General features: G+C 41.7%; 1 protein-coding gene across 4 annotated transcripts in view; it reads left to right on the top strand.

The window, feature by feature from the left end:
* Window positions 1-5,927: 5,927 nt before the first annotated feature.
* Window positions 5,928-19,457, top strand: part of CTTNBP2 (cortactin binding protein 2) — a 161,876-nt gene continuing 148,346 nt past the window's right edge. For 3 of the 4 annotated variants that reach the window (XR_002317280.2, XM_070468847.1, XM_020911080.2), the window contains exons 1-2: window positions 5,928-6,147; window positions 19,060-19,167. Coding sequence is in view for 3 of the 4 variants with exons in the window: in XM_070468847.1 (XP_070324948.1) it covers window positions 6,067-6,147; window positions 19,060-19,167 (189 nt within the window). In the remaining variant the exon portion in view is untranslated. Of the gene's footprint in view, window positions 6,148-6,917; window positions 6,936-19,059; window positions 19,168-19,457 lie in introns of those variants that run through there. The other variant, XM_070468853.1, reaches the window with a different exon arrangement.

Raw genomic sequence — 19,457 nt, 5'->3', positions numbered from 1 at the left:
GAGAGCATCATGCCTTTTGGATAGTCCATGATCAGGAGTTGGAGGCTGAACACTAACAAAGTGAGGTCCTTAGCAGATAGTAGGATTTCCCTGGTGGCTCAGACGGTAAAGCGTCTGCCTACAATGTGGGAGACCCGGGTTTGATCCCTGGGTTGGGAAGAGAAGGAAATGGCAGCCCGCTCCAGTACTCTTGCCTGGAAAATCCCATGGATGGAGGAGCCTGGTAGACTACAGTCCATGGGGTCACAAAGAGTTGGACACGACTGAGAGACTTCACATTCACTTCAGCAAATACTACTGAAGGGAAGACATACATCTCGACTGAATTGATTTTTTTTTTTTGAATTGATTTTTAACAAAGAAGATATTAATGCTCAAAGTAATAACTCATGAAAATCAAATGATGATGTAACAAAGGGATTTTGACTGATAGTAATGGCCTGTAGGTTGCTATTTCTGTTTTCCATTAAAAAAAAATATATTATTGCTAACAAAATGACTTCAGTGGTTAAATGTTTCTTTAATTGTTATAGTAAAATTCCAGACTACTTAAACCTTAATGTTGTTTTTTCAGAAGTATTTTTCTTGATTATTCTATAGGTGACTTCACTTTCCCTAGGATGAAAATAGCAATACCAATGGTTTTTTTTCTTTAAATTCTTGAATCATAAATAAGACCAAGCCTTCAAATCTAGCTATGACATTGCTTTATTCATGTTTTGACTTAAATTTTGTGTTTGGTTAATTGAATAATGTCTGCTACATATATTTATACTATGCCTTTTCAAATAATGACATCATATTTTCAGGCACTTTTAAATAAGGTCAACTGATTTGAATCAGTTAAAAAAATGTAGACCAAAAACTATTGTCATAAAGTGAGATTTGGGGCAGTATAAGGGACAGAGAAGCCTGTTGGGCTGCTGTCTATGGGGTCACACAGAGTCGGACACGACTGACGTGACTTAGCAGCAGCAGCAGCAGCAAGCTGGAATTTGTGTCTCAAAAATTCCAAAAATATTTCAAACTCCATTAACTTGGTATATGGCTAATGATGACAATTGTCTGGGAAACATTGGTATATCATTTATTTCACAACTTTCCATTAGTGAGCTATATACTTATGGCTTTTCTCTTGCATTTATACATCTCGCCCCCCCCCCACACACACACACTGACACACACACACTGCGTAGTATGTGGGATCTTACTTCCTAGACCTGGGATTGAACCTGTGCCCTGTGCTCCTGGCAGTAGAAGCACAGAGTCTTAATCACTGAACCGCTGAAGAAGACCCTTGTTTTGCATTTTGTGTCAGAAGTAAATCATCACTAAGTCAATCATATATTCCATCTACATATTTATCAAAATTTAAGGCCATCATCTCTAGTTTCCTTATCAATTCTTCAAGTACTACATTTACCTCTGAATTGAACAATACATACATTCTTTTCCCATAGTGAAAAGAAAATCTCAGTTTTGATTTTAGAGCTAGCTCTGCATTCCTCATCAGAGGAGAAAAGGGTCTGATCTTATAATCTATTTAAATAGTTTTTAAACTTTCTAAGAAAAATAAAGCTCTCTATAATTAATGCCTAATGGTATAAACACCCTTGCTCTGGTGGTTGCCTAGTAACTACATAAGGCAGGCCTCTGAGGTTGGTAAAGAGGCTGAATAAACGGAAATAATCAGATTCATTTCCAATTCAGGTGGATGAGGGACAGCAATGGGCTAGATTTCTTTGTTAAAATGGTTTTTCCACAATGGTTTTGCACTAAAACTAACTCTTGGAAATGACTTCTGCAGATAAGAGTCCAACCAGCAAATAATAGTTTAAGATTTTAAAAACATTAAATGGAAGTGCTTCCCTGGTGGCTTAGACAGTAAAGAATCCACCCACAGTGCAGGAGACCTGGGTTTGATCCCTGGGTTGGAAAGATCCCCTGGAGGAAGGAATGGGAACTCCAGTATTCTTGCCTGGAGAATCACCGTGGATGGATGAGCTTGACAGGCTACACAGCCCATGGGGTCACAAAGAGTCGGACACGACTGAGCGACTAAGCACACAAATAGAAGTGAAGCAACACTACTGTATTGTTCTATATTAGCCTGAGTTTCTGTTCTTAGTGGCCGAACTGGGGAATAATGTTCTTACTGAAACCTTAACTCTACAAAAAAATCTTGTATTTGGACATTGCTTTAGTATTGAGTGACCAAATGCAGTTCTCAGCTAGAGGTGGTGTTAAAAGGGCCTGGGAGTGATTATAATAATATATTTATGTTTAGTTTTGGCTTGCGTCTACCTGGCATGTTTAATTTCCTAATTATATTTTGCTTTTAGTTTAGGTAAAATTAGCTTGCATTCCCTTGGCACACACCAACTGCAGTTGGTGGAGGCAGCCTTCCAAAACCATAGGTTGTTGACATGAGTGGCTTACTAGATTAGGATTAAATTTACTGAGAAATCCACAAAGAGCCTGAGCACATGCAGATAATGACAAGTTGACTAAGAGGGAATGTAGTTAGGTCATATGAAAACTCATTTCTGGCAATGTCTTGGTTTCAAAAACATGTGATAGATACAGGGCAGTCAAACCTCATCTGTGCTCTTTTGTTAGAATTTCTTATGTCAAGATCTGGGGCTTCCCAGGTTGGCCACCGCAGTGTAGACTGGGATAAGCATGGTCTGGAATATTTAAATTGTATAACTATAGCCCTGTGGATAGAGTCAGAAATGATATGCTACTCAGTAATTTTGTCATTTGGCAACAGTAAGGCATGATAACATATGGTTTGCTCTTTGGAGTTAACATAAATGTTGCCATTGACTGAAATTAAGAATTTTCTTATTCTAACAGGGAACCAGTTTTGATACATGTGTAAGTTCTTTCATCTTTTCACATGGAAGGAAGCACACATTGCATCATTATGTATAAGACTCTGGGGTTTTGGTTTAGTGGGTTGGAGGATGTGGCCAGTGAGGTCAAGGCCATGGTTTAATCAGAAAACCACTTGGTTCCCCAAGCAAAGTCTGCGTTTCTAGCTGCAGAAACCCATTTCCTTGGTTTTAAAAGAGAATCTTGAACAGTGTGCTATGGCTCGGCACAAATACCTTTATTCGAGGATTCAGAAAATAATTTGTCTAAATTCATTTGTCAGTGGATCATCCCTTTTGTTCAAAGGAGAACACAATGTGACCAATAGTTTTCTGTTTGTAAAATATTCAATATCTCTCCTTCCATTTTAATGCTGAAAGAAATTTACTAATTAGAAGTCATTATTCATTTTGTTATATATATTCATTGCTTTTCTTCCTGCTTATACTTTCACCCCTTCTTTTTCCCATCTTCCAGAAATGTTCATTCAAACCCTAGGATGTCTCTTTTTTGAGGGGGGGGATTGTTTTGCAATGTTGTGTTGGTTTCTGCAGTACATTTTTTAGCTATTTAATGAAGCTTCAAAAGATTTAACTTCTAAAGCCATCAAGTCAGTACCTTTCAGAGCTGTTTTGGTTTGACTCTAACTGAGCTTGTCTTTGTGCAAAGAAATTATTTCAGAAAGAGTTAACTTGCAATCTCAACAGAGGCTAATTCAGGAGAGAATTTAATCCATCGAGTGTCCTCCTGGTGGAGAAGCAATCCCAGCTGGGCAGCTAGTGAGGGAGTTAACTGGTGTGCTACTTCTGTGCAGTAGGTTGGGACATTCCTTCAACCCTCAGCAGTGGGCAGTGGCAAGTTTAAGGTAGAGACAAAAATGCAGTTTTTCTTCCCAGGTCTTGAATTCTGGCAGTTAGAAAATGTCCTGTGACTTCTTTTTCTTTCTTCCTTTCCTACCTGTTTATTTTTCATTTTTAAAAAAATGAGAGAGAAAAGAAAACACTCAGGGATTGATTTCTTTCTGATGTGATAGTTTTAATTTTGTTTAGACTAATAGAAGCTATTTATTCCCAATGATGATTTTTTTAAATTGAGCTTCATGTATAAAGTAAATGAGATTTGCTTCCCAGAAATATTGTCATGTCATATTTCTAGTTCTGAGCTCCCAAGTGAAGTTTCTCTTTTATTTTTTCAGAAGTGAGTTGGTTAATTTCTTGGGTAGTAATTCAATTTCAGTATCAAGTATCAGTATCAAGAAAATATATTACCTTATGGTGTGAAAATGCATTTTGAAAAGAACAAGGAATGCTTTTGATTCCAACTTAAAAGTTTTACTATCAGCTCAGCGTCTAAGTTTTACCATCAAATGCTTTTCTTTTATCTAATAAGGAGTCTAGTTATTCTAATATTGAGCAATTTCAAAGAAAATATTGATAAAAGAAAGTGGTATAATGAACAAGGATGAAAGCCATGTGGATAAGAGAGGGCGGGACTACCAGAGAGAAATCAAAAGAAAATAAATGAACACTTCTGCTTATAGGACATGCCAGAGGTGATTTCTAAACCTGTGACCCTTAACCCCAGGATTCCAGGTGAAAGTTCTTTCTGGATGTAGCACTCTTCTGGAAGGGAACTTTTTACAATTTATCAATTATCCCCTTTAAGGACCTTTGCAGAAAAGATTTTCTCTGCCCTGTTTCACCTTATATTTAGATCCAATTTGGAAAGTGAAGCAATTAAAATGCATTCATTTAGGAGGCTGCCATTTTAAAAAATGAACTCTGGTCTGTAACCCTCAAACTAGATATTCATCTTCCAGAATTTCGAGTCCAGGATTTGGTTGTGATTTGCTTTTACTTCTTTGAAACATAGCTTGAATGCCTCTATTTGATTTTGTGCTTTCAACACATTTTTGGGATCTGGAGATTTGGGAAAGCCTACACCATATGGTCTTGATAAGGTGATAGATTTTCACATCCAAGGAATTGGCAAGAAAGGGTAGCAATCGAAACCGATGTGGGGAGGGAAAATGAAGAGTTTGGGCCTAACTCACTCATGAGATACCTTCTGAGACTTTATAATTCCCATAAAATCGCTTTTTAGGCAAGCTTTTGTTCTGTCTTGTTCTTCGGTGTGTGTCCTCACTTTGTCATTGTTCAGTCTCTAAGTTGTGTCTGACACTTTTGTGGTCTCATGGACTGTAACCTGCCAGGCTCCTAGGTCCATCGGTTTTCCAGGGAAGAAGACTGGAGCAGGTGGCATTTCCTTCTCCAGGGGATCCTCCCAATGCAGGGATCAAACCCGCCTCTCCTGTGGCTCAACTGACAGGCAGATTCTTTGCCACTGAGCCACTTGGGAAGCCCTAGGTGTCCCCACTACATGGGAATAATTCTTTTAAATTCTCTTCCGAGTAGAGAGCTGATCTTTTACAAGCAGTGACACAACATTTCTTGGGTAGCCTGCTTTCACCTTTTTGGAAATAGATTGCATAGATAGGTCCAGCTGAGGGGGCCGGTAACGCAGTAATTGGTAGTAGCAGACATTCTGATCGGGAATTTGATGCTTTTGGAGAATGAGAAGCAAACAAAGGCAGGCATATAAACCAAATGGGTAAAAACGTCCTGGCGGCAGTGTTGGGGGGAATTTTTTTTTTTTAAGGAAAAATGAAAAGGGTGCCTTATGTGATTTCTAGACGTGGCCTTGAGGGAACTGAAAAGAAGGACCTTCCTTGCTCTGATAGAGAATTCGGATTCGGGAGGCCGGACATTTAATCCGTATGCCTTTGCACCGCCACCTCCGTGGGGCCGCGTCAGGAGAATCAGATCCTTGGCTCTTCTCTTCCTTCACCTCGCCCTGTGGCTTTGATTCTCCCATTTGCGCTCGGGGCCTTACCCCGGCCTGGGCATGTGCCCAGTTCTCGTACCTCGACGAGCGGCCGGATGGCTGCCGGCCGGGCGCTGGGCGCACGGCGGGGCGGGCCCGGGCGGCGCGCCGGCGCGCAGCGGGTTAAGGCGGCGGGGGCGGCGGCTAGGGGCGGAGGGAGCGCGGCGGCGGCGGCGGCGGCGGCGGCGGCCCGGCTGCGAGCGCCCGCGTCCCCGGACCGCCGCGGGTTAAGCGCCGCCCGCGCCGGGAGGGCTGAACCTGGAGCCGCCGCTCCGAGCTCGCCTTCGGATCCGCTAGAGCAGGAAGATGGCGACGGACGGCGCGAGCTGCGAGCCCGACTTCTCCCGCGCCCCGGAGGACGCGGCCGGGGCCCCGGCGGAGGCGGCGGTAATCGAGGTCCCAGGGTGGGCACGCGATCCCGGGCTGGGCGCCCCCCGGGGCGCTCCGCACGCCCGGGCGCTTCCCGGTGCCCTCTCCTCGGAGTGCCCCCTCCACGGGGTCGCCTCATCCCTGAAGGCCGGGGCGAGGCGGTCGTCTGGTCCGGGGATCTCGTTTGCCCTCTGCGCGCCTCGCGGGTAGCAAGCCCGGTCTGCCCGGTTCTCCGGGCTCCAGGCGTGCGTCCTGTGCGGCCCCTGCACGCGCCCCTCTGCAGCGGTCGGGTTTGGCCAGGGGCGCGGGCAGGGGTGTGTTTCCTGGCGAACTTGACCCCCTATTGTTCGCCTCTGGCTGCTCGCGTGGTTGTGGACGCGTGTCTCGGGGGTGCCTGGCACTCTCCGCGGACCCGGAAAGCTGCGTGGGGGAGGTGGGTCGGCGCCGATCCAGTGTCGGGATGCCCATTGTGTGTGTGTATGTGTGTTGTGTATGTATGTATGTGTGTGTTGTGTGTATTTCCGTGCCTGAGGCCCCCTGGGAGCGGCCCCATGCCCAGCTGTGGGCGCTGCTGCCGCTGAGCGCGGGCGCTTGGGTCCCAGCTGCCTGCTGCCCCATCACTTGGTGATGGTTGGTGTTGAGGCGGGCGAGATGTCTTCGTTCTTCCCAAGATCCCGGCGGGTTTGAGGCGCAGCACCTGGTATCAACACATTGTTCTTCGCTGGGATCTAGAAGCCAAGTGAGCTTTCATCTCTTGCTGGTCCCTCCTTTCACCCCCAGAATACTCAGTACACAGAGGCTCAACGGTTAGTTTCCAGCCCCTACCTTGGGGGAAGGCCAGTCGCACAGTACCTGCGTGAAAATGTTTTCAGGGTTTGGGAAACAGCTCGGGAGGAGCTGCAAGGATCTGCAAAGAAAGGCAGCTCTGGGAGCGTCTTCCAACCTTGGCGGGATCCCATGAGCCGAGCGTGGACGCCCTGGCGTTTTTCCCACCCGTGACCTGAGCAGTGTCCGTGAAGGAGTAGCGGAGGGCATGGCCAGGTGTGAATATCCAGGGCTGCCTTAACTTCCTACCCCTCTGTTTGGAGATACGGCTTTCTGGAGAGGTGAAGGAGAGATGTGGAGGAAGGCTGCTTGGCCATGTGAAGAGCTGAGCCTGAGGGAAGGAAACACTGAGGGGAGGGCTGCTGTTTTCCACTTGTGAAACTGGCAAGTTTTGATTTGAAACTTTTAGGGAAATTTATGGCTCATTCTTTACATAGAAAATGTCTTAAGATTTCGTCTGAAACCTACCTACTTGTGATGCAGGAAATCAGTTCCCCTGTGTAAGGTACTATAAAGAAGCTAGCTATTAAGACAACAAACCTCTCTGAGAAGTTGACATGATTGGGTACCTTCATCCCCAAGAGATGGTAAGGGGAGGGGATTGAGGGAAAAGAAAGAGGTGTGTTTCTTGTTTCCCAGAAAGGTTGAATTTGTTTGCTTAATTGACTTAAAATGGGTTTCTTTCTATACACTCTGTTTTAATCATCAAATAATTATACCAAACAAAAACAGCTGAGTTATGGTCAGTAGCTTCCTGCTACCAAATAGTAGCTACCAAATAGTTTTATTTGGTAAGATTACAAACAGAGCTTTAGACACAAGCAGATTTTTGTGTTAGGAAGGTCAGTGTTTCCTTTCTGCTGTTTAAATTTTCAGGAGTCTGATATTTTAACTGCTTAGAGGTTTGATCATTTCATCCTGGTGGATTAGAATAGCCATGAAAAACCTGTGAAAGTGAAACTCCTTCGTTATTTCCATAGACTCCTATAGGGTTCTGAGGAGATGCAATAAGAATTCTTAATCTAATATTTTAAAAATGTTTGGTATTTAGTGAAATTTTAATGATGGCTTCATATGTGGTAAACTGAAGTAGCGTACAATCTGCCTATAGCTGCCTCTTGATCTATGGGGTGATTTTGTAATTAAAGAAAAGCTAGGTTAAAGAATATTTGTCATTATAATTGCCTCTAGCCTAATGATTAAAATTTAAAGGCATGATTATGCATTTTAGGTTTATGGCAACTGAGGACTTAATTCTTTTAGTGGGTAATTCTTTTTTGAATTTTTGAAATTTATTTCAAGTTGGTTTACGTATTATGCATTTTACATGTATATTTGGCAGTAATGAGCCAACAGAGACCCAAAGCAGTAGGCTATTTTTGAAAGTGAATGTTTTCATTAAGTTTTGACTATTTAGATTGTTGCTTAGAGACAAGTTTAATTTATAGTTTTCAGCTTAATATGATTTTCAGTGGAGTATTTTAAATTTAGTTGTGGTCCTTGTTCTTAGCTGTTTAAATCCTGAGAGCATCTGAAGTATAAGGCTAAGGTAACAACTACATTTTTCAGTAGGATCATATTAATAGTGTTTGCTGTGAACCGTGCTGGAGACCTGGATTATTTTCAGCGTCTTAGCCAAATGTGATGACTCTGACTATATTTCTATTTCTACTTTGAAACTAACTCCTAATGGATAAGGCAGTATGAAAGACAGAAATCTTCCTGCCTTTAATTGTCACCGAAGAATTTAAGAGTAAAAGGAAAACACAGATCTTTTTAGAGCTATGTTTGGGAACTGGACCAACATTCTTGTTCTTCTAGGCTTTTCTGGAGCAGTTAATACACAAAATTTTGTTGTCATGGTGATAGTGACAAGAAAAAACTTGGACAATGATTTTGTTAAGAATGCACAATAGTGATATTAAACAAATTAACAGCTAGCACCTTGAAAATTGTGTTCCCAGGTGACAATATTTATATAAACCCAATAGAAAGAACTTTTTAAAGTCAATTTTGCTAAGCTTTCTTTAAAAATCATAGTTATGTGGCAGCTATAGAGTTTTGAGAATTTCAAGGTAATTAGGTAACAGATTTTCTGGATTTAACACACATTACCAAACATACAGAGATGGAGATATTGTAACACCTTTGCTGTTCTAAAATAAAACATTGCAGTGGTAGAAACTCACAGGCACCAAGGAATCAAATCAAAGACCATGTCATGAGAGGCACAAAAAAACTGCAGCAAGAACCTGGGGAAAGAGTCACAGGGAGGATTCCTGGTGGAAAGATCTGGAAGCATTCCACAGAAGGATGGAGGACTTGGACAGGAAGACTGCAGGTAGCAGTGTGCAGGTATGACTGGTCTCCAGGATTCCTGGAGGCCTGGGACAAAGACAAGCATAGAGGTTTCAGTCTCAACTATGTGCTATAGAAACTGCTTAGAAGTTGAAAAAAATGTATGAAAATATTCCCCAAGTAAGAATATACATGATTTTGTCATGATGGTGCTTTGTTTCTTCTTGAAAAGGTTGTATATTTCTATTTGCATCTGTGTTTTGGACTTCATTATTGTTGTCATTGTTATATTTCTCACAGGAGTAACTTAGTTAAGAGAAAAATATTTGTCCTCTTCTGTGATTGAATCCATGTGCCTAGATTCCCACTTGGTCTTATCCTCTTGTGCTTCACATAACTTTATGAGGTGAGAAATGTTTCAGAGACTTAGTTCTTAGCCATATACAGGTATCTGCTGTTGATCATATGGACAGCAAGGCTCTCACTGGGAGAGAGCAGCCTCCTTCCTCAAGAAGAGCGGTGTGGATTTTGTTTGTGAAAGCAGAGGTGTCTTAGCACAGTTCCAGGCACGTGGTAGATTGTTGTTGTTCAGTCGCTCAGTTTTGTCTCTTTGCGACACTATGGACTGAAGCAAACCAGGCTTCTCTGTTCTTCACTGTCTCCCGGACATGTCAAACTCATGTCCATTGAGTCAGTGATACCATCCAACCATCTCATCCTCTGTCATCCCCTTCTCCTCCTGCCTTCAGTCTTTCCCAGCATCAGTCTCTTTTCCAATGAGTTGGCTCTTAGCATCAGGTGGCCAAAGTATTAGAACTTCAGCATCAGTCCTTTCAATGAATGAATATTCAGGGTTGATTCCCTTTAGGATTGACTGGTTTGATCTCCCTGCTACTCAAGGGATCCTCAAGAGTCTTCTCCAGCACCACAGTTTGAAAGCATCAATTCTTCAGCACTCAGCATTCTTTATGGTCCAACTCTCACATCCGTACATGACTATGTGGTACTTGATAGATATTCCACCAATATTTATTGAATAAAGAAAGTGAACACTCATCAAGAGCCTGGGTCATAATCCTTAATGTTGATGGACTAACTAGAAATTTTACTTCATGTGTTACCAGATTGTAATGAAGCCATTGGCCTGTAATTTGTAGTAATGATAGATGTTATAGATCTCTTCTTGTTTCTTCTTCTTCTGATTCTTGTGGTTGTTGATTTTCATTTTATATTGTTCCCTTCTAAACTGCTTTTCTCAATGATATTTCAGCTGCTTTACAGATTTTTGATATTTCAGCTGCTTTACAGATTTTTTTTAAAATTAAATTTCCAACATGGTTAGTTTTCCCTTTAGATTTTCCCTCATCAGAACAATGATTGAGGCTGGGGATGTGGTGGTGGAGGGATGGAAACTGCACCCCTCCCTTCCTGAATTCTTCTAATAATAGAGTCAAGGCCAAATCACCCACTAGGGGGTGTGTGGAGGGGGAGGATGGTTGAGAAGGGGTCAGGAGAGATGCTGGAAAGCTTGGAAACAGGAAAAGGGAGTAGAAGGAAAGATTGGGCAGGAAGAACATTTGGAATTGTCTGCAGATGTCCACAAGTGTGGGACTAGAATTCAAATTTGAATGAGTCCAGGAAGGATGGTGCCAGTTTTTCTCCCTTCTTCCCCTGCATACTTTACCACCTAAGCATATCTGAGCATTGCTTTAGAAGGCGGCTTTTCTTGGAATACACTTGGTTGTATTCTCTGTTGGAGCTCCTTTGCAGGACTTATATTATGTGGAAAAGGAAACTTGTCTTTGACAATTAGGTAAAGAAATGGAGAACAGTTACAAGAGAGATGATGATGATGACATTGATAGCAGAGGATTTTTAAAATTTTACTTTGTTAAAATAACTTGCACAAAAATAACTATCATATTATTAATGCTGTGCACAGTGTGGTCCCATCCATGTATAAATCTCAGTTTTAGGGGAAAAAATAATGGGGCTTGCTTGGTGGCACTAGTAAAGAACCCACCTGCCAATGCAGGAGGAAAAAAATTGTTCTCTTGAAATAAATTGTTAATAAATAACCAAATACGTTGAGCATGAATTTAAAATGTTATTATAGTAAGTGCAGTGGAGCCAAGTTAACATTGCTACATGGAATGGATACTTGTTTGCAGATGATCTGATTCTGACATTTTTATATTTCATTGAAAAGGCAACAAGGTGATGCCAAAGGCCTGAGTTCTTCTACAGAAGAGTTTTGTAACTGTAAGAAAGTTCATTTAGTTGTCCATGTCTTAGCTCTTCACTTGAAAATCAGCGTGCTGACATTTGCCACCTGCAGATAATTGAAGTGATAGTCTTCCATGCATTTAAGCTTCAGAAAGGAACGTTACTGGATCTGGGTGCCAGCTCACATGTGAAAATGATCCATGTCACATGTGAGGTGTTGTTAATATTGAAAAAAATGAGTTACGATGGAAATAGATGTTTGTTTTATCTGAGATGTGGTCCTTCTTTTCCAGAGTTAAAATGGAGGTTAGAGGAGTTGTGAAAGGGGGAGAAGGGAAGGGAGGTAACCTTAATTATGAAATGCTGCCGCCCCTGGCTGAGCCATATTTGTGCTTTTCATTCCCCTTCTCTCCTACTTAAAATTAATTACATCCATTACCAGGTTTCCTTCCTGACAGTGTGTTTACTGTTGGTTTTACTTCCTTCTAATACATGGAGTTGCTTGTCTTGCATGGCAGACCCCCGGCGGCATGGTTGATTTGAGGTGCGTGGCCATGGTGGCTTCAAAGGCGCATGCCAAGTCGCCCTACTTTAGGTTACTGTAAATGATTTTTGGAAAATGAATGAAAATGACCTATCAGTTACTTAGTTGCCCCTAGAGTGGGCCATCATGTTGTGTCTTAGTAAGATTGGTGTATCTGTTAGTGTGTCATTTTACATACTTTGTGTTTTTATACTGAGCAAAAGAGGCATTTTCATACCAAAAGTGGGAGGCATGTATGTTAAGTAAAATCATTCAAAGATGTAATTGCTCTTGCTGTTCTGACACATCTAGTAGAGGTGAGAAAATGGAGAGTTAATATGGATAAGTAAGTATAAAAAAGTGAAGATACACATGAAGCAGGGCATGATTACTTGTAAATAATCTAACAGAACAGACTCTTAAGACTGAATTGAGAGTGAGAGACTTCTGAGTCTAAAAGACCTAAGGGAGGGGGATTTGAGCTGTGTCCTGAGGAAAATGGGATTCAGATAAATTAGAGGAGAAAGGAGGACTAGGAAGAACAAGATCAGAAGTGTGCAACTCTGATCAGGAATACTCTTTCCTCCCTGTCGAAAGAAATCAGAAGGAATAATCTCAAAGCACGACATACTTGCAGAGATACAGTTTTAGACCATGAACACATGTACTTTGCATCATGAAAATCCTTATAATTGGCTAACCATTTTAAAAAGAGTATAAATGTTCTCTGTATCTGGGTTTAATTTTTCCATGTTAATGATAGTTTTCAAATTTTGATTTTTCTCCTTGAAGTCTCAATATGAGTTTCATTGCTTTGCTCCTCTTTACAACCTTTTAAATTCATTCCCAAAGCATAAATCTTGCTTATACAAAAAGTTCTAAGTGCATTATTAATTATTAGTGAAAGTGAAGGTCACTCAGTTGTGCCTGACTCTTTGCAAGCCTGTGGGCTATATAGCCCATGGAATTCTCCAGACCAGCATACTGGAGTGGGTAGTCTTTCCCTTCTCCAGGGGATCTTTCCAACCCAGGGATCGAACCCAGGTCTCCCACATTGCGGGTGGATTCTTTACCAGCTGAGCCACAAAGGAAGCCCACTATTAAACTGGCAGGAAAACATATTTCTGTATCTTCTAAGCAAAGAGGCAAAAATCAATTTTTCTTCAAATATTTCTCAAAGGCTTCAGGGAATGACCTAAATTTCCTCAGCCCAATAATCCAGTTACTCTGATGGTATGTGAAATGAGGACATTTGGGGGCTGGAAGAGATTTCAGAGATCACTTCATACAGCTTTCTCATTTTACTGCTGAGAAACCTGAGATCCAAAGAGATGAGGTAACGTTCTTCAATCCATCTGCTTTCTCAGACACCCCTCCTCCCTCCCTTGTAAATTCATTGATCAAATGTGGGCACAGCCCACTAGATTTGAAATGGAGATACTCTTGGTATCTGAGAAGAGCCAGAGTGCATGTTTGGCTTTGTATCTGGTCACTAGATTATCACCATAGCTGATGCATATGGGCAAAGATCTGAGGGGTACCTCTGCCACTGCGGCTCATAATCATCATAACTTCTAAAGGCTTTTTTGGTGCCTATCAATGTGCTGACCCCATTAATTCCTAAAGGGTCTTCTGGCCCTTTTGTGGCTCAGTGGGTTGAGAATCTGCCTGCAATGCAAGAGACACAGATGTGGATTCCATCTCCATCCCTGGGTTGGGAAGATCCCCTGGGGAAGGGAATGGCAACCCACTCCAGTGTTTTTGCCTGGAGACTCCCCATGGACAGAGGAGCCTGACAAGTTACAGTCCAAAGGATTGTAGAGAGTAGGACACGACTGAACGACCAAGTTTGAATTTCCTGTGTAAACAAAGCATTTAAATTTTTTTCTTTCAGGAAGAGTGTGGGAAGAGTGGTAGTGGGGGAGACTTGGTATTGGCCAGTGTTCAGATCTGGCAATTTAAGATGACAGTTCAGACAGCTTCTATTTTATCATCTTTCTCCCTTTTCCTTTTTTTTTTTTTTTGGAAGCTTGTAGGAGAATATTCAGGAGAAGGCTGTCCTACACCTGCCCCAGATAAATTAAGTCGTTGCAGACTTTTGTGTTGAACAGTAGGAGTTTGAGGTTGTGTCTCCTTTTCCATGTATATATGTCCCAAAGAAATCTTTCTATCTGATGATCAGATTCAGGATTAGTTTAGGCTGTCTGTGCTGGATTTTCTAAACTAGGTGTTAAGAAGCGCTTTTCCTAGAGTTCTTTTTCTGGCAAACATCAAACATGGTAGGCAGGAGAGTGGCCTGTGGAGTTGAAATCTACCAGATTTTTTATTCCTTTTCTGTCTGAGTGCCTTGCCATCATTAAAAAAAAAAAAAATGAGATTTGAATTTTTCCTTGTTAATTAGGAAAAGCTATTGCAGTGGTAATAAAGTTTAGTCTCTGAACATGTCTGCTCTGGTTTTTGGGTGACAAGGGCATGGGTATCATATTTGCTTAGGGACCTTTATGTAGATCCTGATTTTTTTATGTGAGTGTGGCATTTAGATCTATCCTGTCTTGTATCTTCTTTTGAAAATTAGGTTTTCAAGGTAGTCTTTTCAAATATTCCATGATTTATCACAAAAAAATAGTAAATAGGATGAGAGGAAACTTTTGTAGGTGATAGATTTGTTTATGGCATAGATTGTGGTGAAGGTTTTGTGGGTGTTTACTTACCTTCAAACCCATCAAATTGTATATATTAAATATGTACAGCATTTTTTATGTCAATCACACCTCAGAGTCATTTAAAGTACAATTTGAAATGATCATTTTACTCTTAAACCAAGAGACTTTAATAATTGCTTTTTCTGTATCTAAGTACTTTTGTACTATAAATGTGTCAGGTCAGATAAATGACACTTCGTTTGAGACAATAATAGAGTTCTTGATGAGATTTTTTTTTTTGGTTCTGGGCTTTGCTTTTCTAAAAATACCAAAATTCTTTGAATTTATTTGTGAAATACCCAGTCTAAGACCTATAATATAATTTCATATACTTTCTTTTACTCATATTTTGCCAGTTTAGGAGGTGAAAACATCAAGTATTGGAGATGACCATTTGAAAATATTCTTACAATATCTTTATTGTTGAAGGCCACAAGTTAGAAGTGCCTTCAGTTTGGAAGCAAGGGTGAGAGGTAGAGGACAGAGAAGCAGGCAGATAGATGCACTATGTTTAAAATAATGCATCACTTAATCAATTAAGACAGATTTGTTTTTAACATTCTCTGTAACAATTTATTGTTTAGCAAGAATCCTTGTAACATTGTTTCTTTAATAACTCTTCCTTTTTATCGATGGTAATACATTAAAAAGAATAGACGTGTTGGTTGCAGGTCACGTGTTGTGATGTTGATGATGATGGAACCAGGGCAAGCTCTTCTGACTCTAATGTGAATCAAATTGTGGCAAAGTCTTTCATAATTTATTAGTTTTTAAAGTGGAGTGCTTTGCTTATGAAGCTTCGGGGAAACAAGGACAATAAAATATACAATTAATTAAAATCTTTAGAACCACCGGCAGCATTAATAAAACATTACCCTCTAAAGCACATAAGAATTGCAGCTTACTTTCCCATCTCAGTGGGAAAAGCCAGGATAAATGAGTCTGTCTCTCATCATAGTCAATAAACTGAGTTTATTGGACTTGGGCTGGTAGATTTTCAAAGAAATAGGCTCATAGCCAATATCCCACTCCTCCCTTTTAAAACATTTGGGAGCTCTCAACTTTAATAATAATAACAATCACCTGCCTTTATTTAGCACTTACTTCATTGATACATTCTTTTTTTGAATTGAAGTGTAGTTAATTTCTACTGTACAGCAAAGTGATTCTGTTATACATACACACACACACAAACACAAATGTGTGTGTGTTAGCCACTCAGTCGTGTTCAACTCCTTGCGACCCCATGGACTGTAGCTTGCAGGCTCCTCTGTCCATGGGGATTCTCCAGGTTGCCATTCTCTCCTCCAGGGGATCCTCCCGCCTGACCCAGGGATTGAACCCAGGTCTTCTGCATTCCTGGCGAGTTCTTTACCATCTGAGTCACCAGGGAAGCCTATATGTGTATATATATGCACAGTATGTAGGCATATTGTAACATATGTATACAATCTTTTTTATATTCTTTTCTGTTGTACTTTTTCATAGGATATTGAATTAGTTCTCTCTGCTATACAGTCGGACCTTGTTGTTTATCTGTTCTATATGTAATAGTTTACATCTGCTAATCCCAAACTCCCACTCTGTCTTTCCCCAAACCTGTTCTCTCTTGGCAACCTCAAAGTCTGTTTTGTAAGCCTGTGAACCTGTTTCTGTTTTGTAGATAGGTTCATTTGTGTCATATTTCAGATTCCATGTATAAGTGATTTCATATGATATTTGTCTTTCTCGTAAGATGACTGACTTCACTTAGTATAATAATCTGGTTGCATCCATGTTGCTACAGATGGTATTATTTCATTCTGTTCTATGGCTGAGTAATATTCCATTGTACACATATGTACCGTATCTTCTTTATCAATTCATTCACTGCCATAATGATATATCCAATGTCATAATGGACATTTAGGTTTCCATGTCTTAGCTATTGTGAATAGTGCTGCCGTGAACATAGGGGTGCATGTCATTGACACATTGCTGTTTAATCCTCAGAAGAACTTTGTGGGATAGATGTTGGGATTTCTGTTACACCGATGAGAAAACAGACTCAGATAAGTTACAGAACGCTTCTCCAAATGTAGTCCATGGACCAAAACCACCAGCAGTAGCAGAAGCACATAGAAAGGCAAATTCACAGCCCCACCTCAGACTTTCTGAATCACACTTCAAGGATGAAGCCCAGCGGTCTGTGTTAACAAAGTCTCCAGGTGATTCTTCTGCTTGAATTTTGAGAATAACTGGGTTATAAAACTTAAGTGACACCACTCAGTAATGGGAGCAGAATTTGAGCTCTGATATGTTGGATTTTATTTTTCACAGTGAACATCTCTATGTTAACCTTCCAAGCAGAGGTCACCCAGAGCTACCCATCCCGTAGGCTTGCTACAGGTTTTCTTTTTTCTTTTTCCCACCTTAGCCCTTACCTTTCCAAATAACTGCTTTGTTGAATGTATGTGCAAAAAGAAGCAATTTTAAGGGTACGATCCTTTAAAAATCTTATTTAGAGAGCCAGTTAGCTCTGGTCTCTGTTCCCCTTTATACAATTATCTCCTTCCAGAAGGTTCTTTTGCAGCTGAGAAGTGACCAGTTCTGGTCATACCTGTTTGGAAGTCCCTGGAGTCATTTATAGGCTCTGCTGTGTTTACTTGTTTGTCATCACGATGATAGTATGGTGTCAGATACACAGTTGCTAAACTAGTTCTCGTTGGCTTATTGATAGAATAGCCCTGTTTTCATCTCTAGAATGTTGGCACCATGCTGGCAAAGGGTGCAGACTAGTCACAGTATTTGGTTGCAGTTTTGCCATTTCCTGGTTGTGTGATCTGGGTACATTATCTGACTCCTGAGTTGCGGTTTTCTGATTTGAAAAATAGAGGGGATGATAGAGATCTAACAGGTTAGATCTGTTTGGATGGTGACTGGGTTTGTCAAATGAGTCGTGACGGAAGGGAGCAGTGGGGCTGCATGTTTGGAGGGCGCTGGGGCTGTGGACTCAGCGAAGCCCCGTAGTCAGCATGCTGACCCGTCCTCTCTCAGCTTCGTCTGTGAGATGGCTGTCAGGAGACCTGCTTGTAAAAGCTGTTGTGAGGAAAGAGGGCAGAGTTGGCAACAGAGGAATGTGAAGCCAAGGTGTGTCGGTGGGATGCAGTCTTCAGGGAGGAAAGGTGGAGAAGAGCATGGGCTGCACGGGCAGTGGGTGAGGATTGTGACCCCCGGGGCCATGGTGCCGCTGCCTCCTGGGGTAACTGGCCTCTGGAAGAAGACTCACTCACTTCAGCCTCAGCTCCCTCTCAGGCTGGCCTTACGGAATGGCAGGAAGTCAGAGGCATCGTGTAAGAAAGCATTTGATAACCATACAGCGGGGCCTTCAGAAACACCTAACCAGCAGCCCAGATGATTCTAAGAGGTGGCAGGCCTGGCCTCTTACAATCACATTGCCTGCGTGCATGAGTGTGTGTGTGTGTGAACATGTGTGGTTGTGGGGGAAGCAAAGAGCATGTTCCTTCTAAAGGGGCAGCTGCTCCTTGACCCTGTGACTTATTCCCCTGTGGGAATGTGAATTTGGGGTTACCCGGTCATCTGAGTTTAGAGAAGCCAGTGATCTGAAATTTTTGGTGACATCTTGAGATTTTCTTAGTGGTGACTGGAGAAAACAAAACACTTTGTGGCCCAAGTAACACACATCTGTGGGCCAGATTTGGCTGTAGGCTGCTAGCCGGTGGCCTTTGCCGCAGAGTGTTCTATAAACATGACCTGTTATTATTGGATGTCTTGGAATTTATACTAACCTCCCAGGAACCTTTATGTTGGGGCCCTTCTAGGAACACAGTCATGCTTTCTTTGCTACCCTCCTAACTTCTCCCCAACACAGACGGGGCCTGTTTTGGTACAGACTCCAGGGACTTTAAATCTGTGTGGTATAATTTGAAGAGATCCTGGAGCCAGGTGGGCAGTCAGGCTGGGAAAATAGATCTTGTTAGTGGAGAGACGTGGAATATTGTCTGTGTGGTTTTTACCTCTCCTCGTAAAAAGTGAACGTGTTAGTCACTCAGTCATAGCCCACCAGGCTCCCCGTCCATGGAATTCTCCAGGCAAGCATATTGGAGTGGGTAGCCGTTCCCTTTTCCAGGGAATCTTCCTGATTCAGGGCTCAAACCCAGCTCTTCCTACACTGCAGGCAAATTCTTTACTGTCTGAGCCGCCAGGGAAACCTCTCCTTGTAGAAGGTCAGAACCTACATTGTCTGCTGCTGAATGGGGCCCCAGTGTCCCCTGGGTTTGTCGAGCCATTGGGATAAATGTGATCCATTGCATACCTTTATGAATCTTTTTCATTTTTTTAAAATTTGTGTTACAGAAAAAAGAGTTTGATGTGGATACCCTCAGTAAATCAGAGCTTCGGATGCTCCTCAGTGTGATGGAAGGGGAGCTGGAGGCCAGAGACCTCGTCATCGAGGCCCTGCGGGTAAGAACCTTCTAGGGCTGAGTCCCATTTCTGTGTCATTTTCCTTTCTCAGATGGCCAATGGCAAAGCTGCCACTTCTTAATTTTTAAGTCTTGTAGCTTTAAAATGTTACAATGTGCCCCTCCTTCTGAATACCAACCCATAACCTTGATAAGCCCTAACAAACCCTCAGGTCGGATGGACATTGAAAGAGAGAGAATGATTCTAAACTGTCTGATTTGAGGAACTTGAGAATTAAAACTCTGTAGCTTCTGAAATCGTTTTATATTCCCCATATTTCTTTGGTTAAA

Source organism: Odocoileus virginianus, chromosome 1 (assembly GCF_023699985.2).
Source record: "Odocoileus virginianus isolate 20LAN1187 ecotype Illinois chromosome 1, Ovbor_1.2, whole genome shotgun sequence".
NCBI classification, from domain to species: Eukaryota; Metazoa; Chordata; class Mammalia; order Artiodactyla; family Cervidae; genus Odocoileus; species Odocoileus virginianus.
Note: the sequence above shows the minus strand (reverse complement) of the source record. Positions and strands in the feature narration are given on the sequence as shown.